The sequence below is a fragment of the Anguilla rostrata genome, chromosome 7, assembly GCF_018555375.3.
Source record: "Anguilla rostrata isolate EN2019 chromosome 7, ASM1855537v3, whole genome shotgun sequence".
NCBI classification, from domain to species: domain Eukaryota; kingdom Metazoa; phylum Chordata; class Actinopteri; order Anguilliformes; family Anguillidae; genus Anguilla; species Anguilla rostrata.
Window position 1 is genome coordinate 6,136,102 of NC_057939.1, and position 26,387 is coordinate 6,162,488.

General features: G+C 46.2%; 3 protein-coding genes across 5 annotated transcripts; 2 read left to right on the forward strand and 1 right to left on the reverse strand.

Annotated features, from left to right (window-relative positions):
* Positions 1-602: 602 nt before the first annotated feature.
* LOC135258858 (5-hydroxytryptamine receptor 2B-like) lies at positions 603-4,439 on the forward strand. Of its 2 annotated transcripts, XM_064342505.1 has the most exons (2): positions 603-2,825; positions 3,127-4,439. In XM_064342505.1, exons 1-2 carry the CDS (start codon positions 1,257-1,259, stop codon positions 3,295-3,297), a joined length of 1,740 nt encoding a protein of 579 aa, XP_064198575.1. In that variant the 5' UTR covers positions 603-1,256; the 3' UTR covers positions 3,298-4,439. The 2 variants fall into 2 exon arrangements, with proteins under 2 accessions (XP_064198575.1, XP_064198576.1); XM_064342506.1 differs by having other exon boundaries at positions 603-3,243.
* Positions 3,996-10,563, reverse strand: ing3 (inhibitor of growth family, member 3). The gene is made up of 12 exons (XM_064342508.1): positions 10,403-10,563; positions 10,186-10,257; positions 9,147-9,247; positions 8,593-8,658; positions 8,237-8,333; positions 7,788-7,859; positions 7,576-7,692; positions 7,267-7,430; positions 6,608-6,804; positions 5,689-5,881; positions 5,552-5,590; positions 3,996-4,923 (listed from the first exon to the last, which is right to left on the reverse strand). The coding sequence occupies exons 1-12, from the start codon at positions 10,428-10,430 to the stop codon at positions 4,807-4,809; spliced, it is 1,263 nt and encodes a 420-aa protein (XP_064198578.1). The 5' UTR covers positions 10,431-10,563; the 3' UTR covers positions 3,996-4,806.
* Positions 10,564-12,387: 1,824 nt separating this feature from the next.
* On the forward strand, positions 12,388-24,976 carry tspan12 (tetraspanin 12). Of its 2 annotated transcripts, none has more exons than XM_064342510.1 (8): positions 12,388-13,060; positions 13,283-13,415; positions 13,895-13,977; positions 15,107-15,242; positions 19,247-19,312; positions 20,018-20,125; positions 20,760-20,903; positions 22,412-24,976. In XM_064342510.1, exons 2-8 carry the CDS (start codon positions 13,350-13,352, stop codon positions 22,724-22,726), a joined length of 918 nt encoding a protein of 305 aa, XP_064198580.1. In that variant the 5' UTR covers positions 12,388-13,060; positions 13,283-13,349; the 3' UTR covers positions 22,727-24,976. The 2 variants fall into 2 exon arrangements, with proteins under 2 accessions (XP_064198580.1, XP_064198579.1); XM_064342509.1 differs by having other exon boundaries at positions 12,389-13,171.
* The last annotated feature ends 1,411 nt before the right edge of the window (positions 24,977-26,387 follow it).

Consider the following 26,387-nt stretch of genomic DNA (forward strand, 5'->3'; position numbering starts at 1 on the left):
AAAAAAATTAAAATATAGATGTAAGAAGGAGAGAGAGAGAGAGAGAGAAGAATAGAAGCAATCAAGTAAGTGGGTATTCTCCACATCAGATGCAGTTTTCTCTCCCAACACTATTGCTCCACTTCAGAGGCGACTGCTCCAACAGCAGCAAAATGGACCAGTTCCCTCTATCCAGATAAGATATGAAACATGCAGTTATTTAACAAAGCTAATTTTCTCCCCGGGAATCTGCAACTCTCTGGATACTTTATTTAAATAAAAATGATTATCCAGACTGAGCTGCCTGCAGTAATGAATAACCAATAAAACTGTTTTGTGGTCACAAAAAAAGGAAAAGAAAAATCTTTCCTGCAATTATTTCCTTCAGTGACAGACCAACTTAAATTATCTTGATAAAAATGTTATTTCTCAGAGCTAAATTTGTATCCTCCGAAGAGAATGAACAAAATGCTGCCGGGGCAAATGCGAATGAGGAGAATGAGGTACAACGGAATGCTGCTTCTTAATTTTCACACCAGAGCCATATAGGTACAAAAGGGTATCTTGAAATGTACATTCTAATGAAGTATGAATGACACCAATGTTCCAATTTGACGGGGTGTACGAGTCTATAGCTAAGATGTGGCACGCGGCGTCATGGTTTAATTTTTAAATAACTAAGATTAATATTTCATGAGATACTTTTAATTTTCTATTTAAACGTTTATTTTAAGCTGAGAGTTTCCGTTTTACAAGAAGCAAAACCGACAAACGTGTTATTTTATTCTGGAACACAAATGTCGATTTGAAAGAAAACTACTGATTCGTTTCAAGTAACAGTGTATGCAATGTCAATGACGATTATTTTACACAACTGGTCAAGCATGCGGACTATTTCGAAAAATTAACTTAGAATAGGCCTACTAATTAATCGCCAGTGCTGTGAAAGTTTCCCCAGATCAAATGCAGTTAACATTCAGACGAGGATGACGTTTGCTGTTGACTGTTTGTGCGTAAATACATTTAATAAACTGTGGATTCCCAACTGACCCCCGTGCAATGCTGGCAGGTAATGAAGATTCGCGCACACAGCAGGGTGCCAACTGTTAGGATAATTGCGGGGTTTATAAGGCTGTGCACAATATACTGGGTCGTTATCTTGTCGAGGAATACATCCCACAATAACTAGCAAATGGTAGGCCTATACCAATGTTAATTCTAACAGCGGACAGAAGCCTACAAATGGAGATACAACTACATACCACACCCTCTTGGAGATGACAACGTATTTGTTCAAGCAATTGGACTACCTGAACAATACAGAGTTGCGTGCCGACTTCATTTTCGTGTTTACATTTGCCAACTGCACTGTGCTGTTATTCACTTTGTTTGTGGGCCTCGTCGCTAATGTCTTCGTAGTGTGGGCAGTGATCCGTCAGAAGTCATTACAGACGTCCAACAACGCGCTCTTGGTGAATCTCGCTATCATCGATCTTCTCCGGTGCGTGGTCGACTGCCCCCTACTTCTGACCATTGAACTGCGGGGATACGGGATTGGTCAGTCGGGTGACTTGCTATGTGATGCGCAAATGGCATCGTTTTCCGTCGGCTGCTGCGTCCAGCTACTCACCTTGGCCAGCATCAGCGCAGAGCGATACCAAGCCGTAGCCAACCCTTTTGAAAATAAGAAGCGGCGAATACGGATTGCGGTGTTGATTATTCTGACGTGGACTGTGGCGTTACTCTTGTCAGTTTTGTGCATGAGTCGTCCAAGAGATTCGCCAATATATATGAAATGTAATGGGATACACAGAGAGAGCCTGCCTGCCAACGACACTTTTGGACGATATATTTTTATTCCAATTTGGACAGGTTGTTTTTCTGTCATAACTGGCTTCTATGGCCGCATATATTGGATAGTAAGGACGCACAACAAGAAAATATTTGACAAAGGGGTTTTACCTCCTCCCAAGAAGAAACCTGAAATTGTTGTGGATGATGGAAAAACAGCCGAGGCTAGAAACAGTAAATTGGAAGACGAACCTAAGAAAACAGAAAATTTTAAGGTTGAGACGCAGAAAGAGGATTCTCCCCCCGTGGCGGCCGCCAAACTTTCTGAAGTTATTGAGATTAAAGAGCGTACTTCGGACCGATTACAGGCGGGAACTGCCAAGAAAACTATGCTTACAATACCCGTTATCTCTGTGGATGCAGCAACCAGTTGCTCCCCATCAGTTTCAGCCGCTAACAGCTCTCCCTTCATGACGGCCGCCAAACAGCCTGAAGCTATTGAGAGTAAAGAGCGCGCTTCAGACCGAGATGAAATGTTACAGACTGAAACTGCAAAGAAAACCACACCTGAAATACCTGTCATCTCATTGGACGCCACAGCCGGTTGCACGGCATCCCCCGAAGTAGTCATGAAGAAAGACTGTCAACCAGCTCCCGCAGGTATGACGCTAGAAAACAAGACGGTTTCCTTCGAGGCCAAAACGAGTGTTCACGCGGCGTTGACAGATCTGGAAGGGAGTACAAAAATGGCAAGTGAGCCGGATCCTAAATCAACGGTTGACGTTAAAGTAGAAGAGGTTCCGTCTTTACCAGCGGGGGAAGCACCCAAAACAGACGCTCAGCCAAATCCACCTGCTGCGCAGGATGACCAGGAGGTGGCCGGCGCTGTGTGCATGATGCCGTCCCAGCTCGGCAAAGAGAGGGCGAGCAAAAAAAAGGAGGGAAAGCTGGCCAAACGCTCGGGCTATATCATACTCACGTTCGTCTTGTTCTGGACTCCGCTCATCGTGTCGATACTGGTCAACTTCTTCGTACACAGAAACGGTACTGAACCAGTAAGTGTCCTCCTTTAAAGCACTTGGTTAAGAAAAAAAAAAAAAACCACCTGGGCCTGTCCAATGCTATCTCTAAAATTCTTTCTGTTCGTTTGCATTTGAGGATTTTCGACCTCATGCTATATAGTCACCCTACCAAAATTTGAATGGTGCCGACTAGGGATAAATAGCATTTAATTGAAGTACTATAACACGTCGGCTTTTGGTGAAAAGGATGAGCTAATTCTGCGTCACGCGTCCAGTTTTAACATGTGCAATATTTATCCTATTAATGCCTAACTTTACATTTTTTTGCTTTCAGGTGTGGATTGTACTGGATATAGAAATCTTATCAATTTCGGTGGCCTGTATGACATCTGCCACAAACCCAATAACATACGCAGCGGTAAACCCTCAATTCCGAACCGAGTATCGGAAGTTGAAGGCAAAGTGTAAACGGTTAAAAAAACATTTCAAACGTTCAAAACGTTGATACACATTAATGACAACAAACAAATCGGCCTCAAATTATGTACGCCTATTGTATTCGCAAATGAGAAAGAACTTCATGTTAACTTGAATAATGTTAACAAACTACTCTTTTATATATCCTTCATATGCTCAATAAGGTCACTGATACATGTGTGTAAAACAAGTACAGTGTTATAATTCGAATGTACGTATTTATCATTTTCTTAGGTCAAATGTTTAGTTTACACTGTATATCCAATTATTGGACCATCACTGTAACCCACAGGTGTCAAGGTCCAGTCCTGGAGGGCTGCAGTGTCTGCTGGGGTTTCTGGCACCAGTGCTTTAGTGAAGTCATTGTTTGGCTAAAGAATCCACACACCTTGTTCTCAAGGCCTTAACATTGGCAGCGGACTGAAAGGAAACCACAAAAACTCATGGGCACTGCAGCCCCCCCGGGAATTTAGTTCGACACCCCCTGCTGTAATCCCTAGGTAGAAAATAGAAAGTCAGAAAAGCAGGCTAAGTGAGCCAGGAGCAAGTGTATTGTACAGGTCTACTCTTATGCTTCTGTAGCATAAAGGTACGTTCTATACAGCTAACAACAGTGCCCCCAAGCACCGCTGCTCGTTAAACTGCTTTCATAAACGAATAGGACATGTAATATATAATATAAATTATATTCGGCGATTAGGTTTGTAGTCAATGAAAAAACCTTGGTATTATCAAAAGATTTTGACCATTTTATTATTTTTTTTTTTTACATGTCTGGAAACACTGTGCATCATATTCAGTGAAAAGGACAACTAGCAACACAGACGTATGAGGTGAAGGTACAGGCTTTGTTCATACACGTACAGACTGTACATTTTGTAACGGACCACTTTCGGGGAAAAAAAAAAAAAAATCCCGATCAAAACCTCTTCTGCAGTAGGCATCGATCAAACGAAGGTTTGTGTAATTTGTCACCGTTGTCGTCGTCATAGTCGAAAGTCGTTGGCAAAGCTGAACTTCATTCTTTCAGATTTGAGTTATCCTTTTTCCCCCCCGAACATCAAGGCATCTCCGCTCTCCAGCACTACGTCTGACGCCGCTTTTCGCAGAACACGTCGTTTTTTTTTTTTTTTTTTTTTTTTTTTAACGGATGAACAATAAAAACAATAAGCACTTCATGCTGCTGTGTACAGTGTTTTCATCTGTCAGGTGGGGACTGCACTGGGGAATGTGTTTGCCCCTACGTTACGGGCTTCTCACGGTCTGATGTGTGGTTTCACGGAGCGAGTGTTTACACCTCTTTTACTTCCTTTCCGTTTAAACGCAAGACACCCCCTTTTTCTGTATTTGTTCGAAAAACCACAAAGGAACTGGGCTTACTCTGTAGTGACACAGCAGGTACACACTTTGCATAATTCATGCACATTTGTGACTGACAGTTCTGGAGGGGGAGGGGGAAAAGAGGGGGTGGGGACAGGGGCGGGGTTTATAACCAGTGGTCTGTAAAAGGGAATCCTGAAAGCCAAGGGGGCGGGGCCTATTTGTGCCTGCTGCCCCTCCTCTTCATGGCGGCCGTGCACTGGGGGCAGTACCACTTGCCCTTGGGCGCTTCGGTCAGTCCCACGCAGCCGTAGTGGAACCACTCGATGGGGCACTGCCGGGCAAAGACAGGACCGTTTTCACACGCGCACCACCCACGTGACCCTCCGCACCCAATCCCACAATGCAGTGCTACAGAACCTTTCGTCCATCACATTCTGCAACCTACCCATACGGCTACTGACATAGACCCCAGTGTCAGCAGGGTCCCACACACAGCCCTCAAAGCACAGGGCTCGACTCCCTGCTATTCCACTGCTGGACTAGCTGACGTGTGCACGTCTCCCACTCTTAAAGTTAGAGAATGGGGCGACATAGCTCAGGAGGTAAGACTGATTGTCTGGCAGTCGGAGGGTTGCCGGTGCAAACCCCGCCCTGGGCATGTCGAAGTGTCCTTGAGCAAGACACCTAACCCCTAACTGCTCTGGCGAATGAGAGGCATCAATTGTAAAGTGCTTTGGATAAAAGCGCTATATAAATGCAGTCCATTTACCATTTACAGAATAAAATGCTAGCGGACAGCGCCTGTAAGGACCAGGACTGAGCCAGATCAGCCCGTTTGCTAGAAGACCACAAGTGCTGCTACGGCACTCTGCTCCATGAATGGGACCCGAGTTTATTTCCCAGGTGAACTCCGCCTGACTACGCTAGGCCAAAAGGTGAAACAAAATGGCGGTACTCACGTCTTGATTGTCGCATCCCACCATCTCCCCGTAAGACACCTGCAAGCACAGACATGGGAGTTTTTTAGTGGCGCTCGTGACCAGGCCGTGGCTGAGAGCGGTCGCCGTGGTGACGGACGGACCGCGGCATCGCTCACCTGATTGCAGATGCAGTAGCGGGGTTCGTTGGGGTCGTAGGTCCAGTCCGCCTGGTTGTTGGCCTCCGACTCCGGCAGCACAGAGGCCTGCTGGGACAGCTCCTGGGCCAGGGCGGAGGAAGAGGAGCAGGACGACAGGGAGGAGGAGGACGACGAGGAAGAGGACTGGTGGTTTGAAGACTTTGTGTTGCTTCTGTAAGGTTGGAGAGAAGCGTACGCGCATTAATTCTGAAATGTTGTCTTGACAAACTAACCAGAACACTATCCAGATGCTGTGTATAGGACTAAGCACTTTCCATAGGTTTTAGGGCAATGTTTCTCAATGGCCAGTTGTCTCTTGCACACCATCACACTGCATATTAGAGAAGAAACAGAGCTTGTCTAGGCCACAGTAGAGTGGATGGAAGAAGGCTCATTTCCCGCGAAGTTAATCAGCCGCTGCGTGTGACGTCTTCAGCTCGCCCAGCGTGCAGCACTAGAGGGAGCAACAGAGGCCGGGCGGAACGTTCTGCTCCGTACTCTTAATGAGCAGAGGCTCCGCCCCCCAGGCCCTCGTACCCGAGCCTGACTGGTGCAGGCTCATTCTGAGGCAGGAGTCCTGAAGTTGAACCCCCGCCCCCCCCTCAGCTCCGCGCTGTGGGAGGCACTTTCCCAATCAGAGCTAATGAGCGCCCCCCCGCCGCTCCACACCCGCGCTTATGAAAGCACCACAGGGAGGCCCGGGGGGCGGAGCTCGGCGGTTTGCGGATTCGACTGCTGTGTGAAATATATTGTGGTACATTGGGTTTCTGGGAGGATGTGGCCTAGTTTCACACTTGTATTTAAAGGCCAGGCGGGACAGGGCGTGGCTCGGTGTGACAGGGCGTGGCCGGGGCGGGAACAGGGCGTGGCCGGGGCGGTCTCCGGCTCGCTCTCTTACTTGGTCTTGCGGCCGCCGCGGGAGTCGGAGGAGGAGGAGGAGGGGGCGAGCGTCTGCGTGAGCGTGGACGCCAGCGCGGAGGACGAGTAGCTGCTGGACTCGCGGGACAGCGGGAACTCGCGGCCCAGCTGGAAGTCGTTGTTCTTGATGGCCTCGTAGCTGGCCTTCAGACTGGACGTCCTGCGGCCCTCCTTCATCTGCAGGGAAAACGGGGGGTTTATTTATGCTTGCTCGCCCCACCAACGCAACTCGCGACGAGTTACGCATCATCCCCGAATTTCAGCTAGTGCGCTAATATAGCTCCCACTCGGGGAGAATCTTCAGCTGAGTGAGCGAGCCACAAGCCATGTGCGTGAGGTGCTTTGTATCTAAAAAAACAAAAAAAAACACCATATTTTCCATAGAAGGTATAAATAATTCATATTTGCTAATACACCACTATGACGTATCAATGGCAGTTACAGCAGTAAGGCACACAATGTGCTGTGCGTCACATACAGTACGGTGCGTTTGCCCAAAGGGGAAAAGCAGGAAGATTACAGCGTTATGATTGGCTCTGCTCAGCTGGGTGCCTCACAGTGGGGTCCCGGGCACAGTGTGGGTTATGAAACGGAGCCCCGCCCACCCCCACCATCAGGTACAGGCGGGAGGTTGGTTACCTGGGCAGTGGCCTGCACGGCCTGCGCCGCTGCCATGGTGATAGCCCCCGCCCCCGCCCCAGCGCCCGCGGGCAGGGAGCTGAGGTTATAGGAGGTGAGAGGCTGGGAGGAGTTGACGCTGTAGACGCTGTTGGAGGAGGAGGACATGTTGCTGTTCCTACAGCCTAGAGAGAGAGACACAGAGAGATAGAGAGGGGGAGAGATAGGGAGAGAGAGAGAGAGAGAGAGGGAACACTGTGACTTGTAGAAGGGTTTCAATGCGGGTTTACAGGAAAAAATCTGAGGTTGTTATCTATTAAGCGACCTTACCTGGCGTGTTCTCTTTGGAGGCGTCGGACGTGAGGGTAGAGAGCAGGGCCTCGGATTTGAACTTCTTCTCTGGGACGTGCTCTGTTGTGTGGTGAGCCGGTGTCGTGTATTTCCTCTCTAAACAGGAAACAGCGCAACATAAGAGTCAAACATCTGTAAATCTTTTGTTTTCACACACAAATCAAAAATGGAGGAGGAGACCCATCACTCACTTTCCACTGTTGTGTGAGAGTGGGCGTGGTGGTTGTTGACTGGCTGCGATGGGCTGTCCATCTCCAGTGAACCTGAAGGGAAGCAACAACATTAGACCAACGTGGTACCAAAGCACGGACGAGAGTTAGCGACACTCAGTAGCCATCAATGCAGACACAACGGTACAAAAATCACCATGTCAGCCAAACACAGGTGTGGTGAAAGAAAAAAAAAAAAAACGAAAGAACGCCTATATGGTCCATGGTGGCAGTTATTCCCATTACATTAAAAAAAAAAAAACATGATTCTATTGTGCAGCCCTACTGCAAATGGACAATGGCTGAACAAGAAGAATCTCGCTGTACCAGGAGCTAGTTTGAGAGAGGGGGCGGGGCTTCTTCTGGCGGTGTAAAGCATCGACAGCGACTCTAGGAGAGGAAGAGGACTGCGACTGCCGACGGTGACTCACGTCTCTCCAGGATCTCCGTGATCCCGGCGTTGTCCGCCTCCAGCTCCATCTTGAACTTGGCCAGCTCCTGGTCCAGCTTCCTGAGGTGCCGGTCCACCTGCGTGACCGCACACGAACCGCCACGATCATCACTCAGCGATCGACAGATGCGAAAGGCTACCCCGACATCCCACAGCCGACAAAATAATATAAAAGTGTCACAGACTGCTAAGTGTCACGCATAAGTTAGTTAGTACTCGTCTGTTTGGACAGAAAATGTTTGACTGCCATCCAGCGACCGTGAAATCAGAAAAGCCTTCCGCTTGTGTGTGTTTTGATCCTGTGGGTGATCTTATTTATTTATTTTTTTTACTCACCAAATCGTAAATCTGATTGGCTAACTGGACCTTCTCATCTGCATCCTCCAATGCTTTGTAATAGTCCTGAAATAGGAAAAAGAATGTTGATGGCAGTACTTCTGTGGTTGCTAGGCAATCGTGGAGTGAGAAAAAAAAACTGTATTACAAGTTACTATTTTCAAATGCATGTAACAAGTAGCAACCATCGTCACAGTAGCTGGAGATAGGATTCCTTCCAATTCCACCCAGGAATTAATGAACTGGACTTTCAAACTTTCTAAATAAAAACAGTCAGCTTGTGTGTATAACTGAAGCCAGGACAAAGGTTTAGCTTAATAAGAAATGCAATTTCAAAACCAGGGACTGTACTTGGCAAGGGTTGCAAAGTCATACACATATAAGATATGCTTTCCTTCATGAATCCATTGCACTGGTTTCATTGCAAGGTTATATTTCAACTGCCAAATAGAAGAACAGGGGCTTTATCAACAGCTGTAAAGCACAACGGTTAATACTGTTGGCCCACAGATAATACCTGTAAGGTGCTCTGACAGTCCCTGTTACGCTCTTACCTTCTTTATCACCTCCATTTGTTCTTCTCTCCACTCAGGTTTGTTCTTCTTCGCATTGATAAAGAACTCATTCACACGCTGCTCAAGCTGATCCATGGCGTCTAACACACACACCAAATCTCACATTACAACTAAAATACAGGTACATTAATGATTCATTTACATAACATTACGCTCATGCCATGCTGGTGTAATTCTGACATCTTATGTTCTTTTGAACTACAATCCATTTATACACCTGGAATTAACTGAAGCATTACCAGATTAAATACACTGGTCAAGAATAATAAAAACAGTGCCTCACTTGGAAATCAAGGAATGAATTGAACAATTTCAGAATAAGTTAATTATTCTTCACCTAATCAGTGATGGTGAGATTTTGCAAGACATTTAATGTGTCATCTAGTTTACACATTCAAATGAATTCATCAATACTGAAGTTTATTGTACATATCATTATCAGCATCAATCAATAACAAAATGCGATAACGTCTCTCGTTACGGTAGTTAACCTGCTAATCTTATGCGGCAGCATCGAAAGCTAACTCTCTAAGAGAATACTATTGTTAATATCAGAAGTAACTACATCTCTAATTGTGTACGAAGTGAATCGCCCAGGACAGAGCGGCTTTGCCAACTAACTGTGTAAGAAACTTCTGTTCAACTGCAGATCAAATGTACGCAACGTAGCTACGTTTCATAAATATATTACGACTCAATTGGAAAGTTAATAAAAGCTAAAATTGTTTTTCCACTGGTATTCTCCGCTAACTAACAGTGATTCCAAACAATGCCGTGACGCCATGTGTGTGCAGCAGCGTAGAAAGCTAATGTGTTACATCTTAGATGTTAACATCAAAAATGTAGCCACATAGCTAGCTATATTGAATTGAAAAGTCACTGCAAGTACCGTAGTCTAACTAGACAGTTATTTAGTTGGCTGCGTGGATTGTGTTGGTTGACTTGACGTTTGTTAGTTTCAACAACTGTGTTGTGCAAAGAAATGTTTTGAGGCGTCACGTTGTAGCAATGCCCGTACTCTGAACTTGCAGGTCCATCTCTCTCATTTCCGTAAACCTGTCGCGCAGATCCATGGGTAGCTGCTCGATCACTGCCAGAGACGAAGGGGAAAAAAAACACCCGAATGATTAGCTAGCCTGCTACCACCCGACAAGGAGAAAGCGTCAGAGCTCCTTATAAACGGGGTTAAATGCCGTAAAAATATTACATATATGTATAAATAGCACAATACTTACTCTCCAAGTAATCCTCTAAGTACAGCATTTTGGCGTGCTTGATACTTTAGACGTTTGTTAAAAGAATTCCCGTCTTTCAATATGGCGCCGTCTACCGCTGTAGCTCAAGGAAAAAAAGGCTTCTTTCTCCAACTGAGGTCATTGTAGCTGACGTACTCGGACACTTAAACTCTGATTGGACCAGTTTTGAAGTTGCGTCATAAGATTACATATGTAAATCGAAAAGCATCATGGCGCTCGTAGTCCAACGACAGTGTCGTTCGTCACAGAAAGGGATGTAGCCAATATCCGAAAAATGTAACCATTTTAGAAGCGGGTCATAATTTTTTTAAATCCATAAATGCTTACGTATATTTTCATATTGAATTAATGTGAACAGTTATGTTAATATAATTAATTTTTTTTCATCCATTTAATTATTTATATTATTTATAGACACTTGATTGGCTCTTGAAGTGTTAGCCTAGTGAAATAACATCAGCAAAGTTCGGCCGTTTCTATATTTACAGAGTATAGGTAAAGTGAGTGGCTGTGTGTGATTTAATCTAAGGCTAGGGCTAATCTGGGTGTGTGCGTTAGATAGAGAGGTACTAGTAATTGATGAATTACTAAATTAAATCAATTGATGAGACATGTAGAAAACACTTTAAATTCTTAAATATACTGGACATATACTTAATGTTGGTTAGTACCTTGATTTTTATAGAGCCAAGTATTTTTATTTGAGTACTTTTTCACTGGTTTCACTCTTAAGAGAGTCAACATCTATATAAAATTACAAATAAATAATCATAATGATCATGCTAGTTTCATGATTTAATATAACATTATATAATATAAAATATGTAAATATTACATTGTATAGGCTACTAATTGGATTGCAAGCTTTAACAGAAGGCTACATACCAGCTGTAATTACTAGGATTGAATGTTTTATAGTGTATGTCAATTATTTTTTCACATGTTGGTGTGACAACATTCTTTGGAGTATCTCCTTCGTTGCTTACATGAGTGAAGTGTGTGTGTGTGTATGTGTGTGTGCGCGCGCGCGTTTGTGTGTGCATGTGTGTGTCGTGTGTGTGTGTGCATGTGCGTGTATGTGTGTGTCTTTTGTGTGTGTGTGTGTGTGTGTGTGTGTGTGTGCACGTTTATGTAGGCCTATGCATGTGAGTGTATGTGTGTGTGTGTTTGGGGGGACTGGATTTAAACTGATCAAAATCAGATCACTTAGCTGTGCTGTGCATAGCGACCATTTTACACATGGAGATGAAGAAACAACCAATAATGAGTTAATATTGCGCAATAATTCTGAATATTGCCTCTTTATTACATTTAATTTTTTTTATAACTGGTGATAATTATTCACATTTCAATAGTACACTTTCATATACAATTGACATGCCACCTTGTGGTTAACAAGGGAGCATGTTTTACTTGTCAGATTCAATCATCAATTAATTTTTATATACCGATTCACACAGATAATATAATCCTACGATAATAGGCTACATTTTTATTTGTATGGCTCCTTTCAAGCATAGAGTAACAGTGCTTTCCAAAGCACATGCAAATAAGACTTAAAATTACAACACAAGGGGCGCAATAAAAGCAGCATAAAAGGAAAGAACGAAGTAGTTTTCCAAACATTTATTTAAAAAATAGCCTAATAGCAAAAGTCACAGATTTACTTAAAAGGTTGTTCGTGCTCACGTTTCTTGGCACTGAAATGCCGTTAACAAATGCACAGAATTTATTATTATTAGTTTTTCGTAACATATTGCATTAAAATATATTTCAATTTGTCGGATTTATGTTTTCTAAAATGTTTGACGGATTTCTAATGGGTGAACAGATGACATTTACATCAACATTTACTTTACAGTCTACTGTATAGCCAGTAGCCCACTATCACTTTCACAGGGAATAGTTGTGCTTTCCGCGCGGACAATAACGTTCCCTCAGATTTCACCCCTTGACAAACGAACGCATGCTATCTCTCGGAGACGGGTAGCCGCCCACATTCCTTATTTCTTGCTGCCTCTTATGGATCCCTACATTAAGCGTGAGATGCAGCTCCAATTAGTTAGCGTGAACCTCTAGGACCCAGAGGAACGCCCCAAGAACATGGCAGAGAACGAACTGCTTGCTCGTTTAGTCGCTCAGACGCCTTGGGCTACATGCAAAACGTGAATTGACAGCACACAACTCTCAGCGCTGACAACTCAGCTCCTGCAAGGGATTATACATAGCCTATCGTACAACGTTAGCTTTCCAACGGAATGTGAGAAATTTCGAATTCTTCATATTTCAACTTGAACTTTATGGGTTTTTTTTCAGACGAGCTGTGACTTTGGAATAACTTTCGGAGAAAACTTTGAATAACTTTACTACGGAGACAGATATTCACATTATGAAACTTTCTTCGAGGATATAAATCGAGGATATGAGGATATAAATAAAGCATTTTAAAATATTTTATTTTTGGTAGAAGTAGCAATCGTCTTTTTGAAGAAGATTCTCAAGAAGAGCTGTTTACCTAAAATTATAGGTTTAATTTTAACTGAACTGGAAAAAAAATGTTCTGAGTGAATGGTGATTGATTCTGATGTCAGCACGACTGAGCGGTCATATGAGTTCTTCATCATCCTGAAGGCAAATGTAAGGGAACACCTGTTGTGCATGGTCTCAAAAAACTTTCCACGGATTTAGCTTATGCTAAAACAAGACATCCCAATGAAACGAGTTTAAACGGAAAAGAAATGTAAAACGGTACGTTTTCAAAGACATATCATTTAATAAACTGCAGGGGTTTGTGCTTGTATTTTGCTTGAAATCATTAATATGAATGATTTTTTTTATTTATTCTTAATCTGTTTTAAGTGGATTCTGCTGCTATGGTGGGGAGTGTTAAAATGCGGAGACCTGTCCTGCAGTTGCCGCGCTCAGAATGGCTCGTGAGGACTCGGTAAAGTGCCTACGCTGCTTGCTCTTCGCTCTCAATTTACTCTTCTGGGTAAGAGAAGTCGGACGGCCGGAGCAGGTGGCGTAGTCGGCGCTCACATTACACACGACGGTGAAATTATCCTTCGCAGTTCACACTGGCCCATACTTAACAAGACTCCAAGACTTACAAGTTCATTCTTCTTCCATTTCCCTTCTAATGGTTGGCACAGTTGGCATCCGTACTATAGCCGAAGTGTTTGTCTCGGGCAGTGCTGCAGGCTATACTGACTTGTTCAACGTGGCAAAGCACCACAGATTATTTAAGATGTAGGTGCCGTTATAAAGTACAAACAATGGCATTTTCAGTCATTCCTTGTTTAGTCAGCCTTCATTAGATATTATTGTCATTTTTTAAAACCATACCCTTGTCACTATGTTTTGACTTTGTGCATCCAACCAAATTTTTCCACACTGAGTTGCGTGTAAGAACAGACGCAGAGTGAAAATGTGTTTTTGTCAAACTTAAGGCTTTATTTCTGTCGCCCTCAGATAATGGCCATCTGCGTGCTGGGCGTGGCTGCGTGGCTCAGGGATTACCTGAACAATGTGCTCACCTTGACCGCGGACACCAGGTGAGCGGCACGGAGCAGGTGCGAGCCGAAGGGGGCTGCAGCCTTTATCGGCGCGGACCTCAGACGGGCTGGTCGCCAGGCTCCACGGAGAGTCTAAAAAAGCCCTTTAGAAATAAGGAAGCTAAAAAAACAGCCATTTGCCTCTTGTGGTTTTCCATTGTTACTTGCTAAAACTTTGTGGTGAGAGTATCAGGAAATGTGAGCGAGCGTAAATAAATGTGAGCCGCAAGCTGCACCCATTTGCACGTTGATTACACCCAGCCTCCATTTTAAATTCATTTTTGCCTGTTGAAGACAAAAAGATTGTAATTTCCCCCCCCCCCCCCCATAAAAACCACTGGGCAGACAATTGCGGGGTGTACTTGTTGTTATAAACCATTAAGCACAGAGAGCAGTGATTCATCGGTCAAGCAGCCGGGGTATCTAATGGGAGCGTGAGGAGTGTCTCCTGGACCTCGTCGTGAGGAGGAGGTTGGGGAGGATGGCAGGGGGCGTGGGAAACTCGCTGAGCAAGAAGCCTGCGCCCCGGGCTGCACCTCTCTCCCCCGGCAATATCATTTCTCTCTGCGCTCCGTTTCCGCAACGCTGGTTTTTAAACCTCTCCGAGCGTGTCCGCTCTAAAGCCTGATTGGGTACGGGAGAGACAGTCTGTCCACTTCTGCGTTCTGATTGGACAGAGACGGTCAGTATTCTGCAGTCTTGTTGTAGAGAGAGACCATCGGCCCACTTGTGCATTCTGATTGGACGGAGACGGTCAGCATTCTGCAGTCTCGTCTTAGAGGGACCATCTGTCCGCTGTGTATTCTGATTGGAGGGAGGCAGTCTTAAGTGGACTGTGCATTCTGACAGCTGAGGGGAGCGACGACCTCTGACCTCTGGATTGTGGATTGGAGCAGAAAAAGGGATGAATAAGTGCAGGCATTCCTGTGGAGTGTAATCACAATTTACTTGTGGCTGCAGTATTAATACGCTGTGCCGAGGAATGGAGAGAGAGAGAGAGAGAGGGAGAGAGAGAGAGAGGAGGGAGCAGGATGGATAAATAAATAAACAACAGCACTGCCAAGTAATGTTCTGGAATTACCCCCCTCCCTCCTCCTACCCCCCCCCCAACCCCCCAACCCCCCCACAGGCTGGAGGAAGCTGCAATTCTCACGTACTCCCCCGTCGTCCATCCAGTCATCATCGCTGTGTGCTGTTTTCTAATCATCGTGGCCATGGTGGGGTACTGCGGAACGCTGAAATGCAATCTTCTCCTCCTGTCCTGGGTAGGTGTGCCTCTGCCGGGGCTTGTACGCGCGTGCAGCGCGCACCGTCCGAAACGTCCTGCGTCCCATTCCTTTTTCTCCCGTTCCCGTACACACAAAGGAGAGAGAGAGAGAGAGAGAGAGAGTGCGCTGAACTCATCTGGTTCTGTCTGAAAGGGAAATGAGGCAAATGCCTCATTGCTAACGTGTTGCACAGTTGGGAAGGCAAACAGCAGGCAAGGTCCACTCAGCAGAAATACTCACAGGCGTAGAGCCGAAAGGCAGCGACATTCACACAACATGGCGTTTCTTGTGATCGTCAACCCTGTATAACTGACAAAGCGTGACCCAAAATATTTGTTTGTTTTGTAAGCCGGTTATAGATTTCCAGGCACCTGTTAGCATGGCACAGTGTTCTGATTTCGATATTTCACGTACAAATAAAATCCAGAGACCAAGATAAAAAAAAAAGAGCGAGGCTTAGCTTCTCTATCGACTAGGCAACTTCTGACCTTGCGGCTTCTGGTCGCTGCAAGGCCTCCTGTTCGAACCTCAGACGCGAGGAAGCTCGCCTTTAAAACAGCATAAACTCGTCTCCTTAAAGAGTTTACCCCACTCAAAAATTGTTTTTAAAATTCTCCTCGCTGTTATCCTGTTCGCGTTGCTCCTGACAAACCAGGCGGCCGCGTCCCGAAATTGACTCTTTATTTACTCCGTGGTTTAAGCGTTGGCAGTTCATCACACCCCCGGAAAACTTGCGGTTTTTCGGCGAAGGAGTCGCAGGACGCGCGCGCCCGGCGATGACTACAGCTGTGAAACAATTCATTCCGCGCTTGTCACGGCGACTGAGTAACGGCTCCCGGGGTGCCGATGCGCCGCCTCCCCAAACCTCGTGAATCACAAAACCTGAGTCAACACGTTTGTCGCAGACAAGGGGGGGTGATTGACAGGCCGCGAGCTCAAATGGGACCACCCCCGTACATCAATCAGAGGGGACGGGAGATGGCTTACAGATTAGCCTGTTCTCTCACTCACTCCACTCCGCTCTGAGGCGCGGAAACGGGCGACGAACAACACGACCACGGAAACATAGTTTTAAAAAAGTCTAATGGAGAGTCACTACTGCTGCCGCTGTGACGTGGGGGGGGGGGTAATTAAGCAGGGAGGTAATTGACTGTCAGCTTCCCCACAAAGAAGTGCTATGCTCACATTACAGGCCCGCTCCGGACCGCTATGGCCCGCAGGTGATCCCGCGCTGGTCCTGAACTTAATTATAATGTCAGGGTAGCAGCTGAAATTAAATCAGGCACAATGGTCCAACAGTAGAGTGGCTGCTGTGGCGACAGCCATTCAACTGGCCAATGAAATGGCATGTTATTCTTTTCCAATCGTTTGTTGAAAACGGCTTGGAAAATGGTTTCTCTGCTTTGGCTGCAGCATGATTACTTATATGATTATGTGGTTTAAGGAACGTTTATAAAAATAAATAAATAAATAAATTATATATATATATATATATATATATATATATATATATATATATATATACGTCACAATAAATTAATATGATATAATAATGGATATCCCAGAAATATGGCCATGAACATAACTATCAGAGAACGAAACACATGGATACATTGTGGAACGTATATCTGTTGCTTTTATTCTCTACCTTTTGTTACTCAGCAGGTCTGTTTGATAAAAGAGCTGGTTTGGGGGGGTGGGGTGGGGGTGGGGGTTGGGGAGCGGAGACGAGGGGGGGAGGGGTGCGCTGTGGCTGTAATTGTATTGTTCCTCCAAATCCCAGGTGTTTGGAAGGTGGGTGGAGTTCCTGTCTTCGACCTCAGACTTTAAAAGAGGCCAGTTTGCGGAATCCCACCTGCCCCTGGTGCTGGGGGGGGGGGAGGGGGGCGGTGGGCCGGGGGGGGGGGCCCAGATCCATTCTCTCCTTTGGAGGCCATTCAGGGCCTCGGCCAGGCCCCGGCATTCTTGTGTTACGCGGGACGCGGAGCCCCGACAATGTTATCTTCCGCGGGGACAATGGGCCGCGCTCATTTATTTCAATCGCGCGCATTTGGGAGCGAGAGGAGGAGGAGGGGCCCCGAGCTCGGGTTTCGAGGGCCGCCATTCACACGGGGCCGCTCCCTTTTGAGCGGGGCGCACCCCGTGACCCCCGGAGCCCCTCGATACCGGCGGGAGGACGCGCTGGAGCGACGAGGCCTGAGGGGAGCTAGTCGTTGTGCTAGCCGCTGTGCTAGTCGCTGCACTAGCCGCTGTGCTAGTCGCTGCGCTAGTCGTTGTGCTAGTCGCTGTGCTAGCCGCTACGCTAGTCCTTGTGCTAGTCGCTGTGTTAGTCGCTACGCTAGTTGCTACACTAGCCGCTACGCTAGTCCTTGTGCTAGTCGCTGTGTTAGCCGCTGTGCTAGTTGCTACACTAGCCGCTGTGCTAGTCGCTACACTAGCCGCTACGCTAGCCGCTACGTTAGCCAGCGCACTGAACGGCTGAGCGGTAATTAAGAGCGTGCGTGCGTATCTGAGCCCAAAGCCGCGGTGCGTTTGAATAAAACATCCCTCATTAGCGCTGTGGGAACGGGACTGAGCGCCGGGCTCGGGGCCAGCGGCGCTCGTGATCGATGCTCAGCGCTCCGTAATTTCTCTTCCTAACGCCAGCCGGAGAAATGAGATGGCACCGTTTTGGCCGGAGTGGGACGGCGGGGGCAGGATATTTGCCTGGGGCGAGGAACTCATATTTCCCCCCCCCTGGGCCAGTCCGGAACTCAGCTTACCTAAATCTGAGAATTTTTCATTTTATTCCTCTTTCTTACCCTGATTACTTTCCTCTTCTCCTGCTCTACTTTTGCAGTGTCTGTCTCCATGATTTACGTGAGGAAAAATCTCAGGAAATTAACATCTAAAAGAAATGCAAATTTCAGAGAGCAGAAGCAAATGCCAAATGGAAATCTACCCAATGAAAATTGTAAATGTTATCAAAAATATTGCAGATGAATACTTTCAATGACTATTAACCGTAAAATTAAGTTGGAGCACTCTGATAACAAAGAAGACTACTAGACCTTCTTCTCTGTAGACTTTTTTTTACTCAGGATGGTTGACATTTTGGCACCGATTACCTTCCTCAGAGCATGAAAGCTTCCCTTGGCATATTTTTATGGAGTCTGTACTTGCAGAGCGCCCCCCCCATTTCTGTAGTGATTAAGCACAGGAGACACAATAAAATTGTATAACATTACTTCATAGTATTCAGGCACAGTGTTTTTTTGTTACAGGCAAGGGTCAAAGGTCAAAGGGCCCCTCTGTCTTGCTCTGGGAGAGCGTTCCTGGTCAGGTGACAGGGTCAGGTTCGTTGGAGCGTTAAAAGTTCCTGGCTACGCCCTCCCCTCGGTCGGAGAGCGAGAGGTGGATGAGAGGGTGGGGACGGACTTTGTTTGGATCCTCCCGCACTAAAAGCACAGGGGGGATTAGCGAAGCTGCGGCTTCCTGCAAATATTTAGAGTCTCCAAATAAACATCCTGATTGGCCGGGTGCAGCTCGACGGCCGCGCATAATGGAATATCTGACTAAACATTTGTTTTAGCGTGTGGGGGGACGGACATGCGTGTGTCAGAGTGGCCAGCGAGTGAGCGGCCCAGACGTTCCTCTGCGACCACAGGCTTTGGGGTTTGACGCTGGCTCTCGCATAGCGAGGGAAACTCTGTTTGCGCTGTGGCTGTTCACCGCTGAGGAAACCATCTCATTAAGTTTGAAAAACACGGAGACCCACAAAATGAAATATCCATGAAATACGAACCTGAAAGTCTATGAAATTAATCTTGAAGGCCACTATTTCATTTAAAGTCAATTTCAGAACTGATAACTTAGAAGATGTCAAGGTCGCACAGAGCCAGATGTGATTCATTAGACTGCAGGGCATGAGCTGTGTGTGTGTAATTTCTTTTTGCAGGGAATGGTATATGTTCCTTATTGTTCACCAATGAGTGATGTAGTGCTCTCCTGTACCTCATCAGTACTTTGGATGCCTGCTGGTGATCCTCTGTGTGGAGCTGGCCAGTGGAGTTTGGACCTATGAGGAGGTGAGTCTCTCTCTCTCTCTCTCTCTGCCACTTGGAATGCAGCAACCTTTCTTCCTCTGTGGTTTTAACCCCCCTGGGCACAACCTTATCAGAGGAACTGAGAGGGCGGCGTGTGCTCACTGGACGGCTTTGATCTGGTGCTGTACCTGCCGGGCGTGAGCTGCTCCAATCACAGTGCCCGGTGCTTATCACTCAGGCTCGTTAGTGAGAGGGAGAAGGGTCTGCCCCAGGGGATTATGTAAAATTGTCTTTTATTGGTTTCGAACCTTTTTCCTGCCCCGGGGGATTATGGGAGGAGGGTCATGTCTGCACCACAGGCTCCTCAGAAGCAGAGTATGTAGATGAAGCACATGGCTCAAGGCCTGTTGAGTACAGTCATGGGCTTAATACAGTGTCGTTAGCACTGCAATAAAACTGGAATCCACCCTGCCCCAGGGAATGCTGGGAGAATTAATGGAGAAGGAAGAAGTGCCCCATGGTTTCGGGAAAATGCCATCTGATCTTCTTATTAAAACACTTTACTGCTCATTACATATCTGAAAGGCCTTCATAAAGTGGTCACTACCACATTTTGGAACAGGAAATAAACTTCTTGATGGACTGATGAACATATCAACTGAGTGATGCATCTGTGAGGTGCCATTTTGAGCAGAAGAGAAAGGTCCCTCGTTTCTCTAAGCCTGTGACTGTCTCCTGAAATGTCAGCCTCCGATCCTGCGGTCCGACATGATCAGCCTCAAGTCCCGGATGCCCAGCTACGGCTTGCCGCGCTACCAGTGGCTGACGCAAGCCTGGAACTTCTTCCAGACAGAGGTAAGAGCGCAAAGCGCGGTCACGTCGAAAGGCCTCACAGCACACGGCCGCGCTCATGCCTAAGACTGTGCTCGACCGCGCCGTGCATAAAGAATGGTTCATAATGTACGTCAGCAGCTGCATAATGTGCCGCGTACATTTGAATTGCACGCGGTAATTTCTGAGCTTGAAGTTCATTCCTTGCGCGTGTGTTGCGCCTTTATATCAGGATAGGGAATGCCTTGTTACCGAGGCGACGCAGGGGAAGGAAGGTGTTCACGGCCACAGCAGCAAAGTGCTACCTGGTGACAATACAAACCGCATCCCAGCATCCTTATGGGCAGCCAGCCTTGCTGTTCCAATCTGCCTTTTCTTTTTTTTTTTTTTTGGCGGTAACTGTGTCCTTAGCGCGACCTTTCCTGGCGTGCTCTACCTACACCCTGACTCGCGTGGTTTACAGAGTGCTGAAGTGTGTGTGTGTGTGTATGTGTGTGTGTGTGTGTGTGTGTGTGTGTGTGTGTGTGCATGTCTCTCAGTCCGCGTGCTGTGAGGTGAGGAGGGTGTCCGTGCGTGTCTCAGGGTGTGGCGTCTCGGGGGTTTCAGGAAGCGCTGTGTGTCGAGGGGGGGGCTGTGAACGCGTGTGCATGTGTCTCAGTTCAAGTGCTGCGGGGTCATTTATTTCACCGACTGGCTGGAGATGACGGAGATGGAGTGGCCGCCAGACTCGTGCTGTGCCAGGCAGTACCCAGGCTGTGCCCGACAGGCTCACTACTGGGACCTGAGCGACCTCCACCAAGAGGTGAGACCGCTGGGTTAGCCTCCCCCACCCCCCTCCACCTCTAAATTTACTTTCAGTCAACTCAGCTCAACTCAACTCCAAGTAAATGCTTTTAAGGTAAACACAAGATGTTTACTTAAATTAGACTCTTAAAAAAGCTAATGTGTTTAAGTGGGAAATCACTTTATTTTCAAATGAAAGCAGCCTGCACAAGTAAACTTTCGCCAACACAAGCAAATCAAATGTTGCTCCACTGGACACTGTATCTGTTTTTTTCTTTTAAATAATTCAGTTAGTAATGACTCAAACAATTTCATATTGTATATTTCATAATAAAAAATCAAGTAAAACCAGAAAACCCAAAAACTGAGTAATGTAAAAAGAAAAACAAAATTGGTCGAAATAAGCTATACTGCTTTTTTATTTTTTTTTGAGCTGTGGTTGAAGCACTGCAGTGGGAAATTTGTATTACTGACTGGCATTCTGTGTGCTGTCACTTCCTGGAAAAGTTTGAAAGCTTTGTTAAATGCATTCAAATGATGCCGGGAACACAAAGCATGCCTGTTTACACGCGATAAATTCACAACAGTCTGTTTCCAATACCACTTCAGGTGTTTTTTCACTGTCAAATTACCTGAAGTGCTCTGGGGGAAGAATCCATACAAAACAATTAGAGGCAGTCGTGAGCTCGAGGGTTTTCTGGGAGTTGTTGTTCTGGCAGCGGGCGGGTGAGACAGCCGTCGCTGCTGATAAGTGGAGTGCCACTGCTCCTGCCAGCGAGACACGGAGGAGCTGGGAAACGGCCTCATAAAACAGGACACACTCACGCTCACGATACAGATACACACATCCGGGTGAATACACGCACACATATATCATATATATGCATATATATATAATATACACCACACACACACACACACACACAGAGGCAGGCACACACACACACACACACACGTACAGGTAGACACACACACATATACTCAAACACACACACACACACACACACAGGCGGACACACACACACACACCCACACATACAGGAGGAGACACACACATGCACGCACATACACACACACACAGACACACACACACACACACACGCGCGCTTGCGTACGAGCGCGTGCGTTCTCCGCGCACACGGACCCGGGCCGTCCCTCAGGTTAGCTGGGTGTGTGAAGCGGAGTGCTCTCCATACACTCTCGCAGCTGTGCCAGATGTTGGGGTCAGAACCTCAGGCACACGGGGGTGTGATGCTGCTGCCGCGGAGGGGAGAAACACCCCGAAACGGGCCACGGCAAAGAGGAGGCAGCGGCATTTTGAGACTCGTTCTCCCGTTCAGAAATAATTTTACATTTCAGTGCACTGCATGTTCTATGTAATTACAGTACATATTTGTCCTATGACAGCTGTATCTGATGCCTTTTTGTCTGTTGCCTTTTTGTGTTTGTGCGTGTGTTTGCACGTGTGCATACGTGTGTGTGTGTGTGTGTGTGTGTGTGTGTGTGCATGCGCGCAAATGTCTGCAGGGCTGCGGTCCAAAGATCTACAGTTTCATCCGCGGAACGAAGCAGCTGCAAGTCCTTCGCTTCCTGGGCGTGTCCATCGGGGTGTCTCAGATTCTGGCCATGACCCTGACGCTGACGCTGCTGTGGGCACTGTACTACGGCAGGAGGGCCCCCGACCCCCCCGACCCTTGTCCCGCCGCCGGGGCCGACCCCGGCCCACACTCGCCCTGCCCGGTCGAGGACGGGGCCAAACCGGGCCCAGCCCGACCCGGGGAGGCCTGGACTCCCGTGCTCCCCAACGGCCACACGCAGTTTGAGATGGAGCAGATCTCATAGCGTCACGCCCACCGTTGCCAGAAACTCGGGACGAGGAACAGTGGCCGACACGCGCTGCCGCTGCTATAGAGCCAAACGACAATCCACCATAGAAAGCAAGGATACATTAGACTGGAGCTCCTGCAGTACCAGTACAATAGGAACCCAGAATGCAACAAGAGGTGCTGGCATCTGCCGCCTCTACCATAGAAATTGGAGATACAGTAGAATGGCTGCCCTGCACTGCCAATACAGTAGAAACCCAGGCTGAAACAGGAGTTGATGGCATACATCACCACTACCACTGAAACTGAGGATACAGTAGAGTCATTGCCCTGCACTGCTGATACAATGGAAACACGTGATGAAACAAGGTGCTGGCACACACTGAAACTGAGGCTACAGTAGAGTGGATAGCCTATTGTCTTAAACAAAAGAAACAAGCCTTCCTGGCAGGCATTGCCAACACTACCATAGAAACCAAGGACGCACTAGAGTTGCAGATATTCCACTGCCATAGAAACTGTAGACGAAAATGTACCAGAACTATCCAATACCCACAAAGTGAAAGAGGATGCAACTGATTATATTGCAGCTCTTCTAGCATCTCTTTTAGTATGAGGAAACAGTTAAGTAATTCAGTACGAGTTTTTCCAAAACTGGTACCATGGAAATAGACTGAATAAAACAAGCCACTGTCTTAATCTCTTTACAATCTTTCCGTGAAGCATTCTATTCAAGGGAAGTGGAGCACACTTTTTTTTTAAAAACTGAGCTGCTGTCAAAGCCAAGTTCTTCACCTAAAAACAATATGGTAAATACATTTAAAGATGGGACATTTCTTTTTGCTGAATCAGTTTGTTTAAAGTGTCTTAATTTAACAGTACTGTGAAAACACCGAATGTCTGCTCTTTTGTTCTCCTTTGTTCGCCGTAACGGAGAGATCCATTGCTCAGCGATCGGAAAGGACTACCGTATGACGTCAGCTTGTTCAGCAGAAACCCCCCACTTGTGGCAAAAGAGCTTTATAGGGACATCCTCACTGAATGCCGTCTTTGTGTGTTTATGTATAATGCGATGTATTCGACGCTGAGCGCAGTATTGTGTCATAATGTCAGCCCATCCCTTAAGTTCTATCCCTGAGTGTTCCGTTGCACTGTCCTTTTGTACTGCAGTGTAATGAATGAGGCTCTATGAACCCCGTGATAGGTGGAGCTTATCATTGAGGTGTCTCAGATCAGGGTAATGGGATCTATAGTACCCCTGTCGTGGGCACTATACTGTGACAAGGAGGCCCTCCAAATAGCCTCCACCTTGGACGGAGTCAGCCGCACACTCACCCTAAAGATGAGCCACAGCCAAACCAAGCCAATGCCCTGTTTTTTTGACTTGACTCATTTTAATCAATCAGAATACTCTTTATGGGCTGCTGGGTGGCTCATTCAGTTAAGGCTTTGCACTGTGGCGCATGGATGAGCCTCACGGCCTTGGATCCAAATCGGACCGTGCCAATGCCGACTGTGGCCAATAGCTCCATAGTATGACGCGCGATTGGCAGTCACATCGACCAGGGTATGGGAGTCGTTCAGTCGGTTAGGGGTTTAGTTAGTTTTAGTCGGTTAAGTTCGCTATCTAGTGACCCCTGCTAGTCGATCAGGTTCCTGTGGACTGCATGCTAAAGTTGCATGTAAAAGGTCTTCCTCTGACTCCACTCTATGCAAGTTTAGCTGTAGTCTAGGGTATGAAAATAAGCAGCAGGTGACACCATGATTCGGAAGACAACCATAGATATCTACACTTCTAAATCGGCTGTGAGGTTCATGCATGAACACAGCTACAATTGTGGATGACTGGCCATTCTGAACTTTTAAAAAATACTCTTTATAACAACATTCTACGGTTGGTTCAGGCCTGTTAGTAATTCAGAAAATGTGGTAACTCCACCCTTTTTGGAGTATATATGAAGACTCAATCGTTACTATACAGCACAGGTCCCAAAACGTTTGAACCACAGGGCCATTTCCAAACTTGTACTCACCTCCCAATGTCTGAGGGTGAAATTGTTTGCTGGGAACCTTCAGTGTGGTTTTTGGACTTTTTGTTGACCTGCTGGGTGGGTGTACATGGCTGTTGACCTTATTGGCCTAAATATATAGTTACATGTATGGTACTGGCTTGGGTTTGTTTTACACACGACTTTGCTTGCTCTATAGACCATTGAATAATGGTTATATTTATTTCAATAAACTTTCTTGGTAGTGCACACATTTATCACTTGTTCCCAATTCCCAAAAAATGCAATCAAGGAAACTTTGTAAAATACATAAGATGACAGAGATGTATCTGACACTCGCTGGTGTGGCATTGGGCATGAGTGTATTCCCTGCTTCTTCTGTTTTCTATTTGCATAGATAAAGGGATACGTCTGGCATTATAGAGGTACTAAAAATGGTATGCTTAAAGAAGATGTGTTCTGACAAAGTGTACAAAAAGATCATCACAGGTGGAGCGGGTCCACTTCATCACACGACCTTCCCAACCTGCATTGCTTCCTTTTGACATAGTCATCACTAAACAGAGTATCGCATCCATTAAGAAAAAGAAAATGCGATGGGGAAAAACGCAAAGAAAAATGGAGCAAGGATGTTTTGATTGATTGGCTATTACAGTATGCTTGGTACTGGGAGTGAATCATTTAAAAGGCTCATCCAGACGAAGGGACGTCGCTGTAAAATCACAGGCTTGGGCTAGGCCACGGAACTGCCCGCTAACGTGACGTTCATCTTGATGGCAGATAAATTACTTCAAATCTGCGGGGAGCAAAGATGTCATTGAACGCCTCTATTATAGTTTGATTTGCACAGTAAAATGTTACTGCGCAACGTTTCACTTTCGGGCAGATAAATGCATAATTATATGGACGCTTTATAGAAAGTATGTGGCACTTACGACGATGAATAACAGGTTTTGATACGTGAGGCGTATATTAATAGCGTTTAATGGTGCGTTGCCTTTTCTCTCCCCAAAATATAATTCCTCCAAACACATTTCAGAAACAGCTTAGACATTGTCTGCTAAGCATTATCACAAACTGCTTGTCCACTTCAATTTCCAATAGCAGTTTTCTTTCGCGTGGCTTTCTTAATGGAAACTGGCACTCAGCAAATAACGCTGAACAATCTTTTGGAGCGTTTTCAGTCAACAGTGCTAAAAGAAAAAAATTCCGAACAACCGGTCTGAATGCACATTAAGGCACATTCCCCTCCGCTGCGGCTGTGCCATTAGCGCAGCTATTCCGCGCGGGGATGATTAATGAAGTCATCAGGGACACAGCGTGCGGGGCCTGCCAAAACGCATCACTCTTCCCAACAAAAGCAATTTGGGAAAAACGTCTCGGCGGATGCAAATAAAATTGACATTCTGATGGCAATTTGCAACGCAGAAAGTTGATATTTGGCTCTTAAATGTAGAAGAATTCAGGAGCTACGCACAGGAATAAGATGTATTGCAACTAGTAAATTAGTTTACAACAATGATTACATTATTATTGTTGTTGTTATCATTAATGCTTTTATTATTATTATTATTATCAATGTTGACATTGTTTTTGTGAATTCATCTGTGTTCCTGCATAGCACTTCCTCAGGCAAAAAGGAGCATTTTATTCCAACTCTGGGTCCTT